This window comes from Leuresthes tenuis, unplaced genomic scaffold (genome assembly GCF_036924035.1).
Source record: "Leuresthes tenuis unplaced genomic scaffold, fLeuTen1.0.hap1 SCAF_5, whole genome shotgun sequence".
In the NCBI taxonomy this organism is placed as follows: domain Eukaryota; kingdom Metazoa; phylum Chordata; class Actinopteri; order Atheriniformes; family Atherinopsidae; genus Leuresthes; species Leuresthes tenuis.
The window spans coordinates 15,957,060-15,972,329 of NW_027325359.1; the positions used below are offsets into that span (position 1 = coordinate 15,957,060).

General features: G+C 40.0%; 1 protein-coding gene across 1 annotated transcript; it reads right to left on the reverse strand.

The window, feature by feature from the left end:
• Positions 1 to 4,614: 4,614 nt before the first annotated feature.
• LOC140306651 (interferon-induced transmembrane protein 5-like) lies at positions 4,615 to 6,409 on the reverse strand. Its single transcript, XM_072385253.1, has 2 exons — positions 6,116 to 6,409; positions 4,615 to 5,075 (listed from the first exon to the last, which is right to left on the reverse strand). The coding sequence occupies exons 1-2, from the start codon at positions 6,329 to 6,331 to the stop codon at positions 4,854 to 4,856; spliced, it is 438 nt and encodes a 145-aa protein (XP_072241354.1). The 5' UTR covers positions 6,332 to 6,409; the 3' UTR covers positions 4,615 to 4,853.
• Between the last annotated feature and the right edge of the window lie 8,861 nt (positions 6,410 to 15,270).

The window sequence follows — 15,270 nt, forward strand, 5'->3', positions numbered from 1 at the left end:
ATCGTGACCATAATTCAAATTAAAATGCATTTGCAGAAATGCTTTTTCATTTCAAGAATGTGGCTGCATTATTTGACTCATAAATTAAATTAGTAATCAATCATTCAATTTGCATTTCCATTTTCTTCTTCAAGACTGCACATTATTGCTTTTTCATGGTCTGCCTCTATTGCCCATGATTCTAAAAACAAAACAGCAATCTGAGCAGCGCAGCAGAGTGACGTCAGCTCTTCTTCAGCTTCCTGCTGACTGAGCTACCCATCTTGTTCGGTAGGGGGCGGTGTGCACATCTGCATTGCATTACATTACATTGCAAATGTGCCGGGAATTACCGGGTCTTTAGGGGACACATCACAGATAGTAGCGTTCCCTCAAATTGTGCAAACACTGTTAGAATTTGCTGAGCAGGTAGAATCTAATAATATATCTGGGTCTGATGCCCGTGGCCGAGTAGAACAAGTCATAGAGCTTGGCTGCATACGCTGCCGTCACAGATTTACACATTAATGAGGTTGCCATAGTAAACCTCTGTTCAGTCCTGGAACAACTGGATGCTGTGGAGCCTCAAATGGGACGAGGACGACCAACCATCAACATCCGTTTGAGTCCATTGAAAGCTATTTATCAAATGGTTTAAAAATAAAGGAAATAGTGGAGCTGTTCAGCGTAGGCCACCAGACAATCCGTCGGAGGATGCAAAGCAACGGATTGATGTAGCAGACTCCTTATTACTATTATTTGTAAAGGGTCCGTGTTCACAACTAAACTTAATTGTTGCCATTTGATGCTTTGTGCCAAAGTTATAACCTGATCATTGTTGATGTGACTGTCACTAAAAATAACATTGACCGGGTTGAGGCAACCTCAATTACCGGGCGGCGGTTAAGTCAAATTCAAATTGAATTTTGGTATCTATTTGCTGGGGCATATTTTGAAAATTAAATCTCAAATGTCTATTTCTTTTTCATTTTAATTAAGTGAAATATTGAGCACTCTTGAAGAAGAAAATTAAAATGCAAATAGGATGATTGATTACTAATTTCATTTCTGAGTCAAATAATGCAACCACATTCTTAAAATTAAAAAGCATTTCTGCAAATGCATTTTAATTTGAATTATGGTCACGATTCACTTCCATAAGTTCAGGGATACTCTCTCTCATTTGGTGATGGACCTGAGAGTTGGGTGTATTTTGCCCTGACATGCTCAAGGAATGCTTTTGTCTTGCAAAATGGCAGCAGGGGGGGTCAAAGAAGACCAAAAAAAACAGAGCACAGAGACGGCATCAACGTGAGCTCAACACAGAAGGGGTGTTCTTCAGTGAATACATCTGAGTGAATCAAAGCTGTAAACTTTGCATTTGTTGTGGTTGCAAGCTGCCAGCAAAGTGGTTGAAATCACCACGAGGACTGATCCAGTCATAGTTGTATTGAACGGCTTTGAATCGATTTCATTTCACACTCTTGCACTGTGCTCACGGAGCGCTTTTGCAACCAGTGTAAGGTCCAACAGATTAAAGCCAACTTACCGTTTAGCCATGATCCCATCAGGATTAGGTCTACAGGTCGCAATTCTAAAGGTTAATGATGCTAAATATTTTCCAAACCCAAACTGATGAATTTTAACCTGGATAATGTTTGCCCTGACGTGCGAAACTTTGTCCATTGTCCAACATTGTCCAATAGATATTTAAATAATCAGGGGGATAGAAGAAAATATAGACTTACATCAACATTTCAGAAAATAACATCAACACTTAAAACGCACAAACACATGTCACACAGCAGCAACAATCAAAAAGACAACCTCAGAGAATGCAACCACCAAAAATCCCAACATTTTAGAGAAAACAACACATTTTATTGGTTTTCCTTTTGGTTTTTTTCGACATTTTTCATCCCATTTCTTTCCTGTTGTTTTTATTGTGGTTATATTGTTGTTAATCAGTCATATTTCACATGTAGCATTCACTTGGTGTTTTTCTCTTTTGAAGTTTTGCTTTGTGAAACACTTTGGGTCGCTCTTGTGTTTTGGAAAGTGCCGTGTAAATAAAGTAAAATGTCAAATGTTTTTGTTCATTTTGTTGTTTTTTGTGTTGCTGGTGTATTTTCTCTTGTAGAGTGTTGTTAGGATTTGAGTCCCTTGTGCGGCTCAGCAGTCCTGTGCAGTGTTCCTCTGAAGTCCAGCAGGCCACCAGGGGGGAAGCACTAACCGAAATCATGGCGAGTGTTACAGATGCACACAGTGAACAGTGTTTTTTTTACACGTTCATCCACCAAGGAAGGAGCTTTGTGATCAGCCAAGTCACATCAAAACTACCTAGCAGAATTTCTTGGCAAGGAGGTGGAGCCAAACAAAGAAAGAACTCATTGAGTGTTGTTGCAGATCTGGATTACTTTTCTTAAAATAATTAAACAAGTCTTAGTTTTCCTATATTTCCCATATGGTAGGAACACAAACTATAGTGCCTCTCAGCTCTATAATGTGCCGTGCAAGCTCATAGTTGACACCAAAGTTGTTGTAATTTGGCATTTCTCCTTATTTTCTGTTTTTATTATTATTTATACCTCTTTAAGAACAGAAGCAGCTTTGCGCTCCAAGTGCATTTTCTGAATGAACTGTCTCAATAAACTTTGCAGTCTCTGGTTTCTGAAATGTTTCAAGTGTTTGTTAAACCTGACTCCCACAGTGGCATTAGTAATTACTTCCCCTTCTGCATTGTCTTCCTGTTTCCTTCCACAGGCTTCCACTGCAGCGATCAGCTCCTAGAAAGAGAAGCAAGTTTATACCCCGCATCCTGCAGCACCATCTCCTATCCTATAATTTTCCTCAAACATCTGTAAGCATTTCTCTCTGACCACAAGAGCATAATAGAAAGTTGGAAGTCTGAGGGTGTGATTTGGATGGTTATAAATAAAGCCATGAGCAAAAGAGAAGCTACTAATATGATGGGAGTCCAGTGGGTGGGAGGTTAGCATGAGTCTGACATTCAAATCATCAAAGACGAGACAAGAGGAGCAGGAGGACAAGTGGAGCCTCTCAGGGACTTTATGAGGATCTCGCGTTTGAATAGCTTAAAAGCTATCAGTAGGTGTTTTTCACACATGCAAATAAGAAGAACAATTCTTTCCAATGGCTTCTGTCTTAATTTGCTTGCAAGTCTTTGTCACTAAATACCGCATCAGGAGCGTGACATAGAACCAATTATGCATGCAGATTACATCCAAGAAGGTCATTTTATTATTGTTTTACATAGTGATTAAAAGGACTGTTGTAAACCTGTGCCATTAAATGTCAATGGAAACCTGAACTTTGAGGTTGCGATTGTCTTCTTTCTGGTGGTTTTGCAGGACTATGTAGTGTAGCAGTTGAAATATTCACAGATAGGCTATAAAAGAGTATCCAGTGGCATTAACAAGTTGGTGAATAACAAGTGCTCATCAGTAAGTCTTTCCCAAAACCTTTGCCATTCCTTAGGTAATAATAACTCGGACTGAGAGCAGATGGAGTGAGCCTTGCCGTCCGACTGCAGGCCTCCACATTGCTGCTGACTCCTCTGTTGTGGTCTGCCTGGGCGGCTCCGCCTCACAACTTGAGGACACGTTTATACAGTTTCCTAAAACTGCATGTTCTGTATATAGCTGGTAGAGCAGTAGGCTCACAGCTGGGATGAAAACAACCATGTCTTGCTCGTTCCCTCAAACCCGCCTCTGAGTCGAACCCATGAAGCCCCAAATGATCACTTTAAAGCTGGGTGTAGGTGCAGCAGCACGACCGCAGGAGCCATTTAAAGGCACGCCTCTTCGACCACCTCCCCCCATGTTCATCGGCTACGATGGCAGTCAAAATTACCTGAAAGTTGCCAGTGGATTTTTGACAAAGTGAGTCGAGGCGTTTTATGAGGCAAAAATGAAGTTTTGCTTTTCAGTGGACCAAGTCAATGGTTTATTCAGCTCAGAGGTTGACAGTAAGACAATATAAAATCAGACTACTTAAAATAACATAATACTAATAAAAAGTATGTGAATAATGACAAAAAAATAGATGAAAGTTGTAACAATAAAAACTTATATAAACTGCTGAAAGATGAAAAGAAATTGATTGTTCGCTTTAATGTCTCCTCTCATCTTCGTGGCATTTAGACTTCGGCTCCTCACTTCTCCGTTCTCTCCGCTCTCTCTCTCTTTCTACCCTGTCTAAAGATAGTTTAAGCCATCATTCAGATTTCCAGTCAACATAAATACAATAAATAACAAAAGTGATGCTTGTTCAGCCTCGTGACCTGGATTCACTCTTTTTCATGTTCTTGTTTAGGCTAATTCAGCCTTTGATCAACTTCACATCTTGAATGACCGTATCCCATTAATGCTGAAAATTCACTATAGACCTTTTTAACAGCAGACGTTTCAATTTGTCATCGAAGGAACATCACAGGTGTACTATATGTTGTTAAAAGCAGCTGCGTTCCATTTACTTGAGACAGTTGTGGGATTTTTGTTTTGTGAAATCTTGCTCTCTGAGCCACCGTTCACAAGGTCTTTTAATTAGGCATCGCTACTGTTTTACCAAATACCAAATTCACTGCTTTTACTTGCTTTTACTGCATACCATACACCATATTATTTTTCACTCTGACCAATTAGGATTACTTTAATGCTGAGCAGAATTTGACCAGCCCAGCACAAGGTTTGACCTCCATGTAACAAAAGAAAGGAGGAAAAAAAAGCAGCATTCAGCTATCATACCTGCCTTCATCTTCCGAATCAAACTAAACACTACCAAAACAGGTAATGCAAAAAGGTTCCATTTGAGGCCTGATTTTTCTAAAAATCTATCATATTTTAGCTTTTTATCTACCAGCTGAACAGTTTCAGGAAGTTTTGGAACCCGTCTTCTCCAAAGAAGTCAAAGGAGCCCTGAGATGAGCCGAGGTGGACGAGAAGGAGGACGATCAGGACGATGGCCAAAAGTGGTATCAGCAGGTTCCAGCCGGCCGCCAGGATGTTGTACCACTTGGCCTTGTCTGAGCACTCCTGAGCCATCTGCAGGTTGCCTAAAGTCTTCTGATCCCTGGCCTACAAAAACGCATACACACATATTAAAAATGATGCCATACGTCCACTGAAGTAATGCAGAAATAAAGAAACACTTCAGTTTCTTAAATGTGGCAAAACAGTTGAGGATGTTAAAGTTTTGTGCCGGCTGCATGAGGAATAGAGATACAGACAGATTATGAACAGTGAAAGGAAGGTGGCAAACAAAAGAATGTTCTAACCATAATTTTGTTCATTGCAGCTTGTCCCAGGTCACATTCAGGGCTGACCAATGCCAGAGTGATATGAAAGCCTCGCTAAGTGTCACTGTGCCTTTTTGCTGAAATTTTCTCCGGCACTCTCTAATTTCTTATGACTACTTGCCCATTAAGAAGATGCCAATTATGCCATTTTTAACTCCACACACAGCGAGTCACTGTCTTTAATTTGTGTGCAGAGTCAATAGTGGGGCTGGGATTCAGAGCTGCACCCAGTACAGACAGAAAAAAAGAGTTAAATATGGGTTTATGCCCTTTTGAGGTGAACCTTTTAGGAACCATTTTGTCCAGGTGGCTTAGCACATGAAACATTCAAGGTCCTTTTAGATGTTGTTGAAAGGAAAGCTTTGGTTATTTGATTTGAAGTTTCTACTATGTGTGACATTGCATCAGGGGCACTAACAAGACTACAGTGCTCTGGCTCTGAATAAATATCTTTTTCCCCATTTTCTTTAAGTATGAGCTCCATAGACCTGGAGAGTTTAAAACCTTTTAACTCATTGCTCCGTTGGTACTTCTTTGCCTAGACTTTTTTTTAATTCTTTTTTTTTTTTTTTACCTACACTAAGTTTTCTTCATACTAGTTAATAAAAACTGATTTGGACTTCCAGTTAATGAAATAATTGTATGCAAAACAGGTTTGAAAAAGATCAATGCTATTGTGTGAAACATTCCCCGATGCTGTCTGCATTCTTCTGTAGATGCACTGCATCAAACAGTGCACATCGGATGCTTCTCAAAAATGGTCCAAACTGGAACTTACAAGTTGAAAATGTCACAAAGGTCAAAAGCACCAGAGCTCACCTTGATAGAGTAGATGAGCGCCATGAAACCCAGGCAGCAGAAGTTAACGTACAGGGTGTTACACAGCGACCAAAGCAGATAGTCCTTGGGAGCAGTCTTTCCAGTGTTGCCCATGTTCACCACGGTGGACCCCGCCGGTTTACGGGCAGATTTACAGTTGGTGAGTGGGGTACAGTCGGAAGGAAAGTTGTATGAATGATTATCCATGGTTACCATGTAGAGGAGATCTCTAGTCGTAAGTGAATTGTTGGCTTTATGGACTTGCAATGCTTCCAGATGTTTAGTCTCTCGTTTGAAAGTGATGCCCCCCCTTGTGTTAGGCTTTTAAAGGCCCATGAAGAGGGAGGTGGCTGGGAGAGGACGCATGGGCAGGGTCCTTTAATACACAGTAGGTCTGTCATTATGTGGCCAGGCCTAAGAGAGACTGAAATAGGGATAGAGAGAACAAAAATGTCCAAAAGCTGCACAAGAGAAGTGCAAAGTCTTCCCCCAAAGTATCACTAGCTTAAAATTCATTAAAATTTTCTCAGAGGAGGTTTTGAACAGATGCTTGAGTTGGGAGTTAAAGAACAGTTGCAGCCTCTACCACATGAATTTGATCCTTTATTTTTTTTGTATGTGCAGCTAAATGCTTTTCTGTGTAACTGAATGGCTCGCCATGGAAACTATACTGTGTAAAACTCAAGGAAGCAGCTGCTGGTGGATGCGAAACAGTGATGGATATCACACTTCTAGTCTACAACTTTTGGGATACCATTGCATCCTGGTCCCTTGAATTTCCCCTTGTGAGTCACGATAAATATGTGGATTGATGGAGGTTTTCCTCAAAACACCTGATTCAAATGATCAATTGGGTATTCAACACTGTAGCTGCCTGATATCAAGATGATCACTTGAATTAAGTATGCTGGGGCAGAGAAGAGTTGAGCATTATTCTGCCTCTGTCATCTCCTCTTCATTTTGTTACACAGAGACACATCCTATTTCTTTACATTTTATTGTTTTTTTACATTAGAAATTTAAAGGCAGTTTGAAGAAACCAGAAACATGATTTGTTGCCTGAGGGCAACCCCATGCTAAAGAAGGCCAGCGTGTTCATATTGCTTTAAGGCACCAATGAGTTCTTAAGTCCTGTCTGCCAGAGACCTTAACTGACAAGTCTGTATTATGATTTTGTATATGAGCGGTGAACACAGGTCATAGATGTTGGAAAAAAAAAATTTAAATAGACTTTTTTGGGGGTGGATTTTCACTTCCACAAGAACCCAATTTAAGTTTTCGCCAGAAATTCTCCAACCGGAACATTTTTCAAAGCAGAAGCTGAAAAATGCAATTGTTTATTTAAGTAGCCAAAAAGTTAAGTTAAGTAGTCAAAAAAATTGTTTTTGGGGCAAAACAAGACAAGGCTGAAGTGTAAAAGCAAACTTCTCAAACAAAGTTTTTTTCATACTTAAAGTAACAATTAGACAATTTGGCAAATTATTTTGCTCTTTGGCTCCTCCTATAGTTGTGGGATATAACAGCACAGTTATAAAAACAGATCTCCGTGTGAGCCCTGCAATTGTGCAGCCACACACATGAATTTGCTGTCATGTGTAAGAGGCGAAAATGATGCAGTCAAAAGCCCACAAAAATGTCAAGCATCGTAAAGCAAACCGGTGTGATGGGGGGCTGAAAACCAAGGTTGTGACCTGCTCTATCTCAACCTGTGGGTGCTCAAGGGCAGTTTCAAAAGTAATAATGAAGACTTATTTGTGCTTATTTTTCTCCATCACCTCTCTGTGTGATGGTATTTTGTTTGGGGTTTTATTTGATTATAAAAGTTAAGTTAAATATATCAATGATTGATTTATTGATATATGTTATGAATTCTGAAACTGTACTTTTTATTTGTATTCGTCTTTTCGTTTATTCAACAGGCCTAGCAGGTAATCCACCTACAGTCATGTGGAAATGTATGCAGAAATATGTATTTTACAGACATATTTGGACAAGCAAACTTTTCATCCTCATGGGAACAAAGATGTTAGTGAATATGTTATTCTATGTGTAATGTATGTGCAGAAAATGTCTGCAATAATATGGATATGCAAAAGAAAAAGGCAGAAAAGGAATTGTTTCATTTGTAAAACAATAAAGTTGTATGAAAAATGTATTTTATCATAAATCTAAGTGTCCTTGATTCCATCAAATCTAACTAAACTAATATAACAGTTTATAATATGATTTTAAATCCATCATATGCTTTATAGTATATAGGAATATCATTTCTGGTGTAATTTAATTTGCTTCCCTAATTAAGTTCCCATGTGGACCCATGTTGGTTCCCAGTTCTTCAACAGAGCTCATTAAATCTGACTTTACCCTGTGTGAGGAAACTGCTGTTCCCTCTGGTCCCATTCCCACTGCTGGTCGTGACACTGGTCGACTGAGCAGACATCTTAGTTTTCTTAGTTTTCACATTTTTCCACCAAATACAACTGTAACCTGCTCTTTTTTTAAAATAAAGATGGCATCTACCTGAACGGATCAGGGTCAAACATGACGTTTACTAATGTGTAGCACACACTGTTGTATTCACATGACTCACTGTTTACGGCTCCCGTGTGGTGGCAGGAGAGGTCCGTTTCCTCTGTATTTCCTGCTCAATCTACTCAACCAAATACTTACAAACCTTTGTGTACTCTCACTTCTGTGAGATTTTCGCCAACTCACCACCAAGTTAAAACCATTTCATTAACATTAATAAACCAGTAATTATAAAGAGACAGTTGCATGGTCAATCGCAAAGCCTCTGGCTGCTGTCTCATTATTCTTAAATCTGTCCAGGCTCCACCACATTCTTAATGTCAAATCACTGGCAAACAAATAATAGATTAATAATAGATTGGCTTAGATAAAGATTTGATAACTGAAAATACACATGGTACGTGAGGTCAGGAGAGACGATTTTCACACGCTTTCACATGCCTATCCTCAGGCTCAACAAGGGATATGGTGGGTGTATCCTCTCTGGAACAACTTCTTATGTGTTTGGGTTGTAAACCGCCACCACCGCCCAGTCAGGTCACTTTACTGTCCAGCAAGAAGAGGTAGCTACTGACAGGCAACACAGTCAGTGATTAGTAGGAACAAGAGTCAGCAGGATTTTATCCATGAACGTACTTAACAATGTTGGGTGGTTCAGTCCAAACACAAGAAAGGAAAATGATTCATTGCAAACTTAGCTCAAACTAAGCTGCATCCTGTGTATCGCATAGTTGTGCAACAGTACTGTGGGGCGCTGATGATCAATACAGCTGACATATAGAGGTAAAAAGGTACATAAATATAACAGTTCAGTGCAGTGAAGCTGTCAAGAAAATTGAAAGAAAATCCACTGATTTAGGCTTCGCTATTTAATCTGACATTTGATTAATTTGTGTGGCGTGTGTAAGTTATATAATTGGATATATCAAAAGAAAACATGGGTTTTCTGAAATTGTTACAAGCATGATTTCATGAGCTGATAAAAAAATTTACATGGAGAACGTTCAGCAGATTGTCACTGTGCATTACTTGTGAGTAAAACATCCTTCCGGTTACTAGGAATTTAACAGATTAGATAGACATTAAAGGTTTGATCACATTCACACCAGCCTTTGGTTACTGTGCTACATCTCTAAATGTAATGCAATGCAATCTGGTGAAGATTTGCAAATAGTTTGAGAAGCCAACCTCTCCACAATAGGGTGTGTGGTGTATAAGGGATGGTCGCCTTAAACAGCCGATGTGTAGATGGTACAGGAAGAACTCTGCTGACGCAGACTTGGTCGAACACAGAAGTAGTTTTTTGGTCACCAGGTCCGTATCAGAATTACAGATAGATGTATCAAATCTGGAAAGAACCTTGAAGCCCAAAAGTCTGTGTCATCTCTCCCCCACTGAAGGTGCTTCTCTCCTTATGTAGGGTAAACCTTCCCTTATCTGGTGACCCTGGGTGGGTTCAATAGTCAGAATCAACTATATATGTATGCCTATATATCCCTGGTGTAGCTCTCCTGGACATTCTTAGCTGAGGGATTTATGCATGGGGTGTTAAAGGGTGTTTCTCCAGATGTTTATGTTTACCATTCATCTCCTGTCTGGACACACCTAACACACCAACCTGATGTCTTTCTGAACATCTGTTAAGTGTCAGACACTACAGGTGCTCATCTGGTGGTGCAGATAGTGTTGTTCTTTGAAATGCTTAGTGGTTGTGTGTTAAGCCTTGTTAACTTTCTTTCTTATGTACAGAACTATATCATATCAGCGGCTGGTGAGTAACACCACAACAACAACACCTGCCGCTCGCCGTACTGCTTCTCAAAACTTAATAAAAACCTGGTTAACCACAAACACCCTTGAACATCTCATTCAGGATGAAGCAGCATCACGGTAGCAGAAAAATGTTTAGTGCTGGAACAGTCTTAAAAGATACCTAAAAGATTGGTAGATTTTAGAATTTTGGACTTTAGACCTTATTCTCCAGATGTGGTCTCGTTTCACAAATTTCCCAGTTGCTCAATCAGTTATCGTCTACAAAAGAAAGTCAATCAGCCCACCTGGTGGACAGAAGGCATCATTGCACTTACATTTTCTACAAGCATTTGAGTTTTTGCTCCTTGGGAACAACTTGCTGCGTCCCAGCGGAGCTCTGTCAGACTTGCGAACATGAGTGAACACAGCTGCTGAGCTTCTGTATATTCACCCCTCTGTTAAAAAGAACCATGTACATGAGTCTATATGAGGGTGTAATATCATATTCTGTTTCTTATCACTGTCAGGGTTTACGTTTTACTGGTTGCATTTTTTTTCCCCATGCTTCTCTCTCTTTGTGTCTTTGTGTTTCCTGGTGGGCCTGGTGGCTAGCGGTACCCTGATTTCCCATTGTCCTAAACTGTGGCTTAACTGGTAGCAGCAGCTTAAAAGCCTCTTGCTCCTCTTGTTTAGTCGCCAGATAGTCTGTCCTCTCTAAGTGGTACAACATTGACCAAGTTACGCACGTTTATCAAGTCTTTTCACAAACTCCCAGTCATGTGCTCATGTTGTCCTGTGCCTACTTTCCAGAAAGGCGCCACCATTTTAGTCTCCATCTCGCCACACAGGTCACCACTGCAAAGCCACTCTGCAACGCCAACGTTTTCCACCTTCACTAGAAACCATTCAAGAACAACAACACCCCACGGAAGTTAGTTTCAATTCTAGTTTCAACCACTTCCAGGTTTGTACCTTTATCTTCTTGGAAATATCAACTATCACAGATCAATGAACTGTTGCTAACAAATATCTTCTCTCACAGAGAGACCCAAGCACACCTCCATGCGAGACATCCAACTGTCTCCTTCCTCCGGAAGACACTGTGTATATAACGTAAAAAACCCCTTACATGCATCTCTGTTCTCTGCAGATCCTGCCTATAACCAAAACCCTAGCAAATAAGACAAAAATCCCAAATCATCTTTTTCTCTGTCACTTTAAAGACTCATATTTCTATAGTGAGAGACTGATCTCTAGCAGGCCAGCCCCCTAGATGTTTGCCATTAAGAATAGCTTGATTTTTGTCCTTCTGCTGTGATGGTGAAAAGTCACTAAATGTAGTTGCAAAGTAACCAAGTTTGCATCAGTGTTCAAAGATTCAGTGGAAATTGTGGAAAGCTGCAGTTTAGATGTCATATTGTTAGTTTCAGTACTGTTGACATCACAGCAAGCTATCTTAACAGTACTGTTGGCTGGATCCAACACGCACTTTAGAGACCATGAGCAGAGGAAAGTACGGGTGAAACTGGGCACCGCAGAAGCCTGAAGTTTGGGTTGAGGCCGACACCTGTGGCAGGCTGTGGAATGAATGTTGTAGGTTGCAGCTTGTGGGCTGCACATGCATTGGTTTGGGTGGCACAGCGTGATGTGGTTTGTTTGCTGGGGCCACATGCAGTTTCAGAGCTTTGCAGGGCATTTGCAGCAGCACAATGAAGGAGTTCGAGAGGCCAGACAGTATAGGAACTGTGGCAGAGGGAGCAAGGTCATTCCAGGCTTGGGTTGGGTTGCCACCACGAGCTTTCCCGTTTTTGGCTGAATCAAACCAATGGAGAGTTAAAATGTTAACTTTTTTCATTCAGGTCAGCAACCTTCTCATCCTTTTGTCCATATTGTTTAAGTTACTCTTACTGTAGTGCAAGAAAGTCTTCCTATTTGAGCTGCAGGAGGAAGGTAAGGTCACCCAACTCTGTGTCTCTTCTTTTTGCAACTTGTCTAGTCAAAATTATATGACGATGTTTAAGTACTTTAATGTGTGTCTGCGTGTTTAGATGTGATTTTGCATGTGTATGTATGAATCTAAATCCTAAGCAAATCAAATGGTTACAATTTGTTATGAGACCAAGCATGAGGAATGTTTGAACATGCCAATGTTATTCAAAAGCTGTGTTTAGCGCTGGAATGGCAGCACACTGGGGTGAAATTCAACTCCGGATTCAGTTTGTTCTCATATGGCATTAGCAGCTATTTACGATTTGAAAATGTTTACATTTGTAAATTCTATTTCCAGTGTGAAGAGGGATGAGGACGTTTTTTATAAACAGATTTATCAGGAACAGGGACGAGAGCTATCTAGAAAAACATGGAAACACTCTTCTCTGCCAGTGACATGTTTAAAGTGAGTTAAATACCAACAAACTAGCACATCCTCCAAAAATAAAAAGTGCAACAAAAGATATTTAAGTACAATGGGCCATGCCATTGCATCTGATATCCTGGTTCTTTTAAAAACATTGTCATCATTCACTGTGTTTCTTGTGCTTTGTTTGTTAGAAATAAGCTATCCCTTGTCTAAAATGTGGATGAAAGTTTGTGGAAGAAAGGTCCTCAGTGCATCATGGGAGGTCCCCCAGCTGTCTAGACTTGTAGCAGCATAACTTTCGGATGTTTCAGGGTCATCTGAGCACTTCCCTAACTATAAAATTTGTCAGAAAGAATAGTTTAAACTGTTGTAGCTTTATGAAGGGTTAAGTTGCAACCTCACAATAGAGTTAATCATTTAATTAAGTTCCCCACATGGTTTTCGCCCAGGTAGAAAAATAATGGACCAGATCTTCAGCCTGGAGTCACTGAAGGGGTCATGTGAGTTTGACCATCTTGTCTACATGTGTACTGTAGACTTCTGTGGACAACCATGCACCCTGTGTGACCATGTGGGATTCTGTGTGTGCGGAGTGTTACAACATACCAGAGAAGCTTTTGTGGAGTATTCAGTCCCTCTATCTCCAAAGCAAGAGCTGTGTTTGCATTTCTGGCACTAAGTAAAGCTCATTTGCACATTTAAATCAGTGTCAGGGATGAGGTTCTGCCCCTAATGGAGGAGTATAAATATCTGTATCTTGTTGATGAGCGATGCCAAGTTGGAGCAAGAGATGGACAGACAGATTGGGGCTGTGTCAGCAGCGCTGAGGGCGCTGCATTCATCCGTAGTTGTTCAGGGGGAGCTAAGCCGCAATGTGAAGCTTTCAATTTTCTAACCCTCACCTATGGTCACTGATAGACTGTGGTTGCTGAAAGTGACTGAAAGTATAGGATCACGAATACAAGTTACTGAGCTGAGTTTCTCAGAGGGTAGCTAATCTCAACTGTAGAGATAGGGGGAGGACCTTTATCATTGGTTTATACCACAGCCTTCCAGTCCCATTATTTACTCCATCACTCACTTCGAAGACAGTTATAGCCTCTATTTATTAGATTGGCCGTGATGTTTTAAACTTGGACATGTCAGTTAAGATGTTTATGGCTTCATCCATCTTCAGGCTCATGGCGAAGCCCTCAATATGATAATTGGAGGGATGGAAGTTGGACTGCTGATCGGGCACGAAGGCTCCCTGCAGGATGCATTTCCTTTGGAAGTCTTTACTGTGGCTGTGGTTGTAGAGGAGAAGATCACAGAGGCAAAACAGGCAGATACCTCTGTCTGTGTAGAATGTACTGTCTGTATTTCTACTCACCTTTGTCCACTAGTGAATGAGGTCAGGACACTGAAAACTGGGTGGGACAGAAAAAATATCCAAGAGGAAAAATTAAAACAAGTTATGTTTTTTTCCACATTTGAAGCTGAGGCTGTTAGTATGTGAGCAGCGATTTGAATATTAGTCAGTGTCTGTCTTTACATTTTGGTTCTGGCAGGCATTTTGTTTTCACAAAAAAAATTTAATAATATGATTTTTGTACTGTGGAGAACACGACATATAGGGTAGAGCTTCTCTGTTGAACCACAACACAATGCACAGTGGGACAGATTATCCCTTAATCAGAAAAAAAAGGCTCCTGTGATTGAGATATTATTATCATAGTTTGATCAGTTGTGCAGCTCTACTAAATACAAATGGTTATTTCTTGGAGCCCCATGTGCATTGACTTGGTGAGTTACAAGTAACAATATCATCTTTATTCTGCTGCTTTCGGTTTATTCTCTCTCACTCTCTCCCTTAAACACGTCTTTACATATTGACCCATTGCGTGTTCAATTAACTTTGGGTGTTCTTCACAATGTTCAGCATTTTTCTTCATATTGAGGTTGTGAGACACATGTTTTGACACTGTGGTAAACAGCTAGTTACAGCTAGGCAGCTAAACAATGTACGAGAACCCAATGTTTGAGCTTATAGACGTGTTTTACTAATAAATGTGTTTTTGGACAAATGCAAGAATTCTGATTGTTCAAACAAATTTGAAATTAAGTCCTCTTAACTTGAAACAGTAAGTTATTTTAACTCAGAACTGTGAGTTACAATAATGCAGAAACATGAGTTTGTTCAACTAGCTAAGGAAAGTTCTTGTTCTAGTGATGTTTAATATTTATTTGGTTTAACTCGCATTATTAAGTTGAAACAACAAGTTATGAACACTTTTCTTATACTGATAATAATTTGTGATGAAGTGATAAAAAGTTAAATCAACTTTTACAACTTCAACAACAAAGTTGAGTCAACTACAACAATGTAGTACAATCAACTTTTTAAACTTTAATTTCCGAGTTGAAACAAAGGTAAACCTCAAGCTGAGTTTTCAAGGCAGCAGGGTAACTTTCATATACAATTTTAACTGACTTCAAATGTTTTGTAGTGTATCTCCGGGTCGCTTCCCTTTGG

Coding starts and splice junctions, on each gene's coding strand:
- LOC140306651 (XM_072385253.1), bottom strand. CDS start 6,331: ATGGTAACCATGGATAATCATTCATACAACTTTCCTTCCGACTGTACC. Junction 5,076..6,115: donor CGCTCATCTACTCTATCAAG/GTGAGCTCTGGT, acceptor GCGTTTTTGTAG/GCCAGGGATCAGAAGACTTT.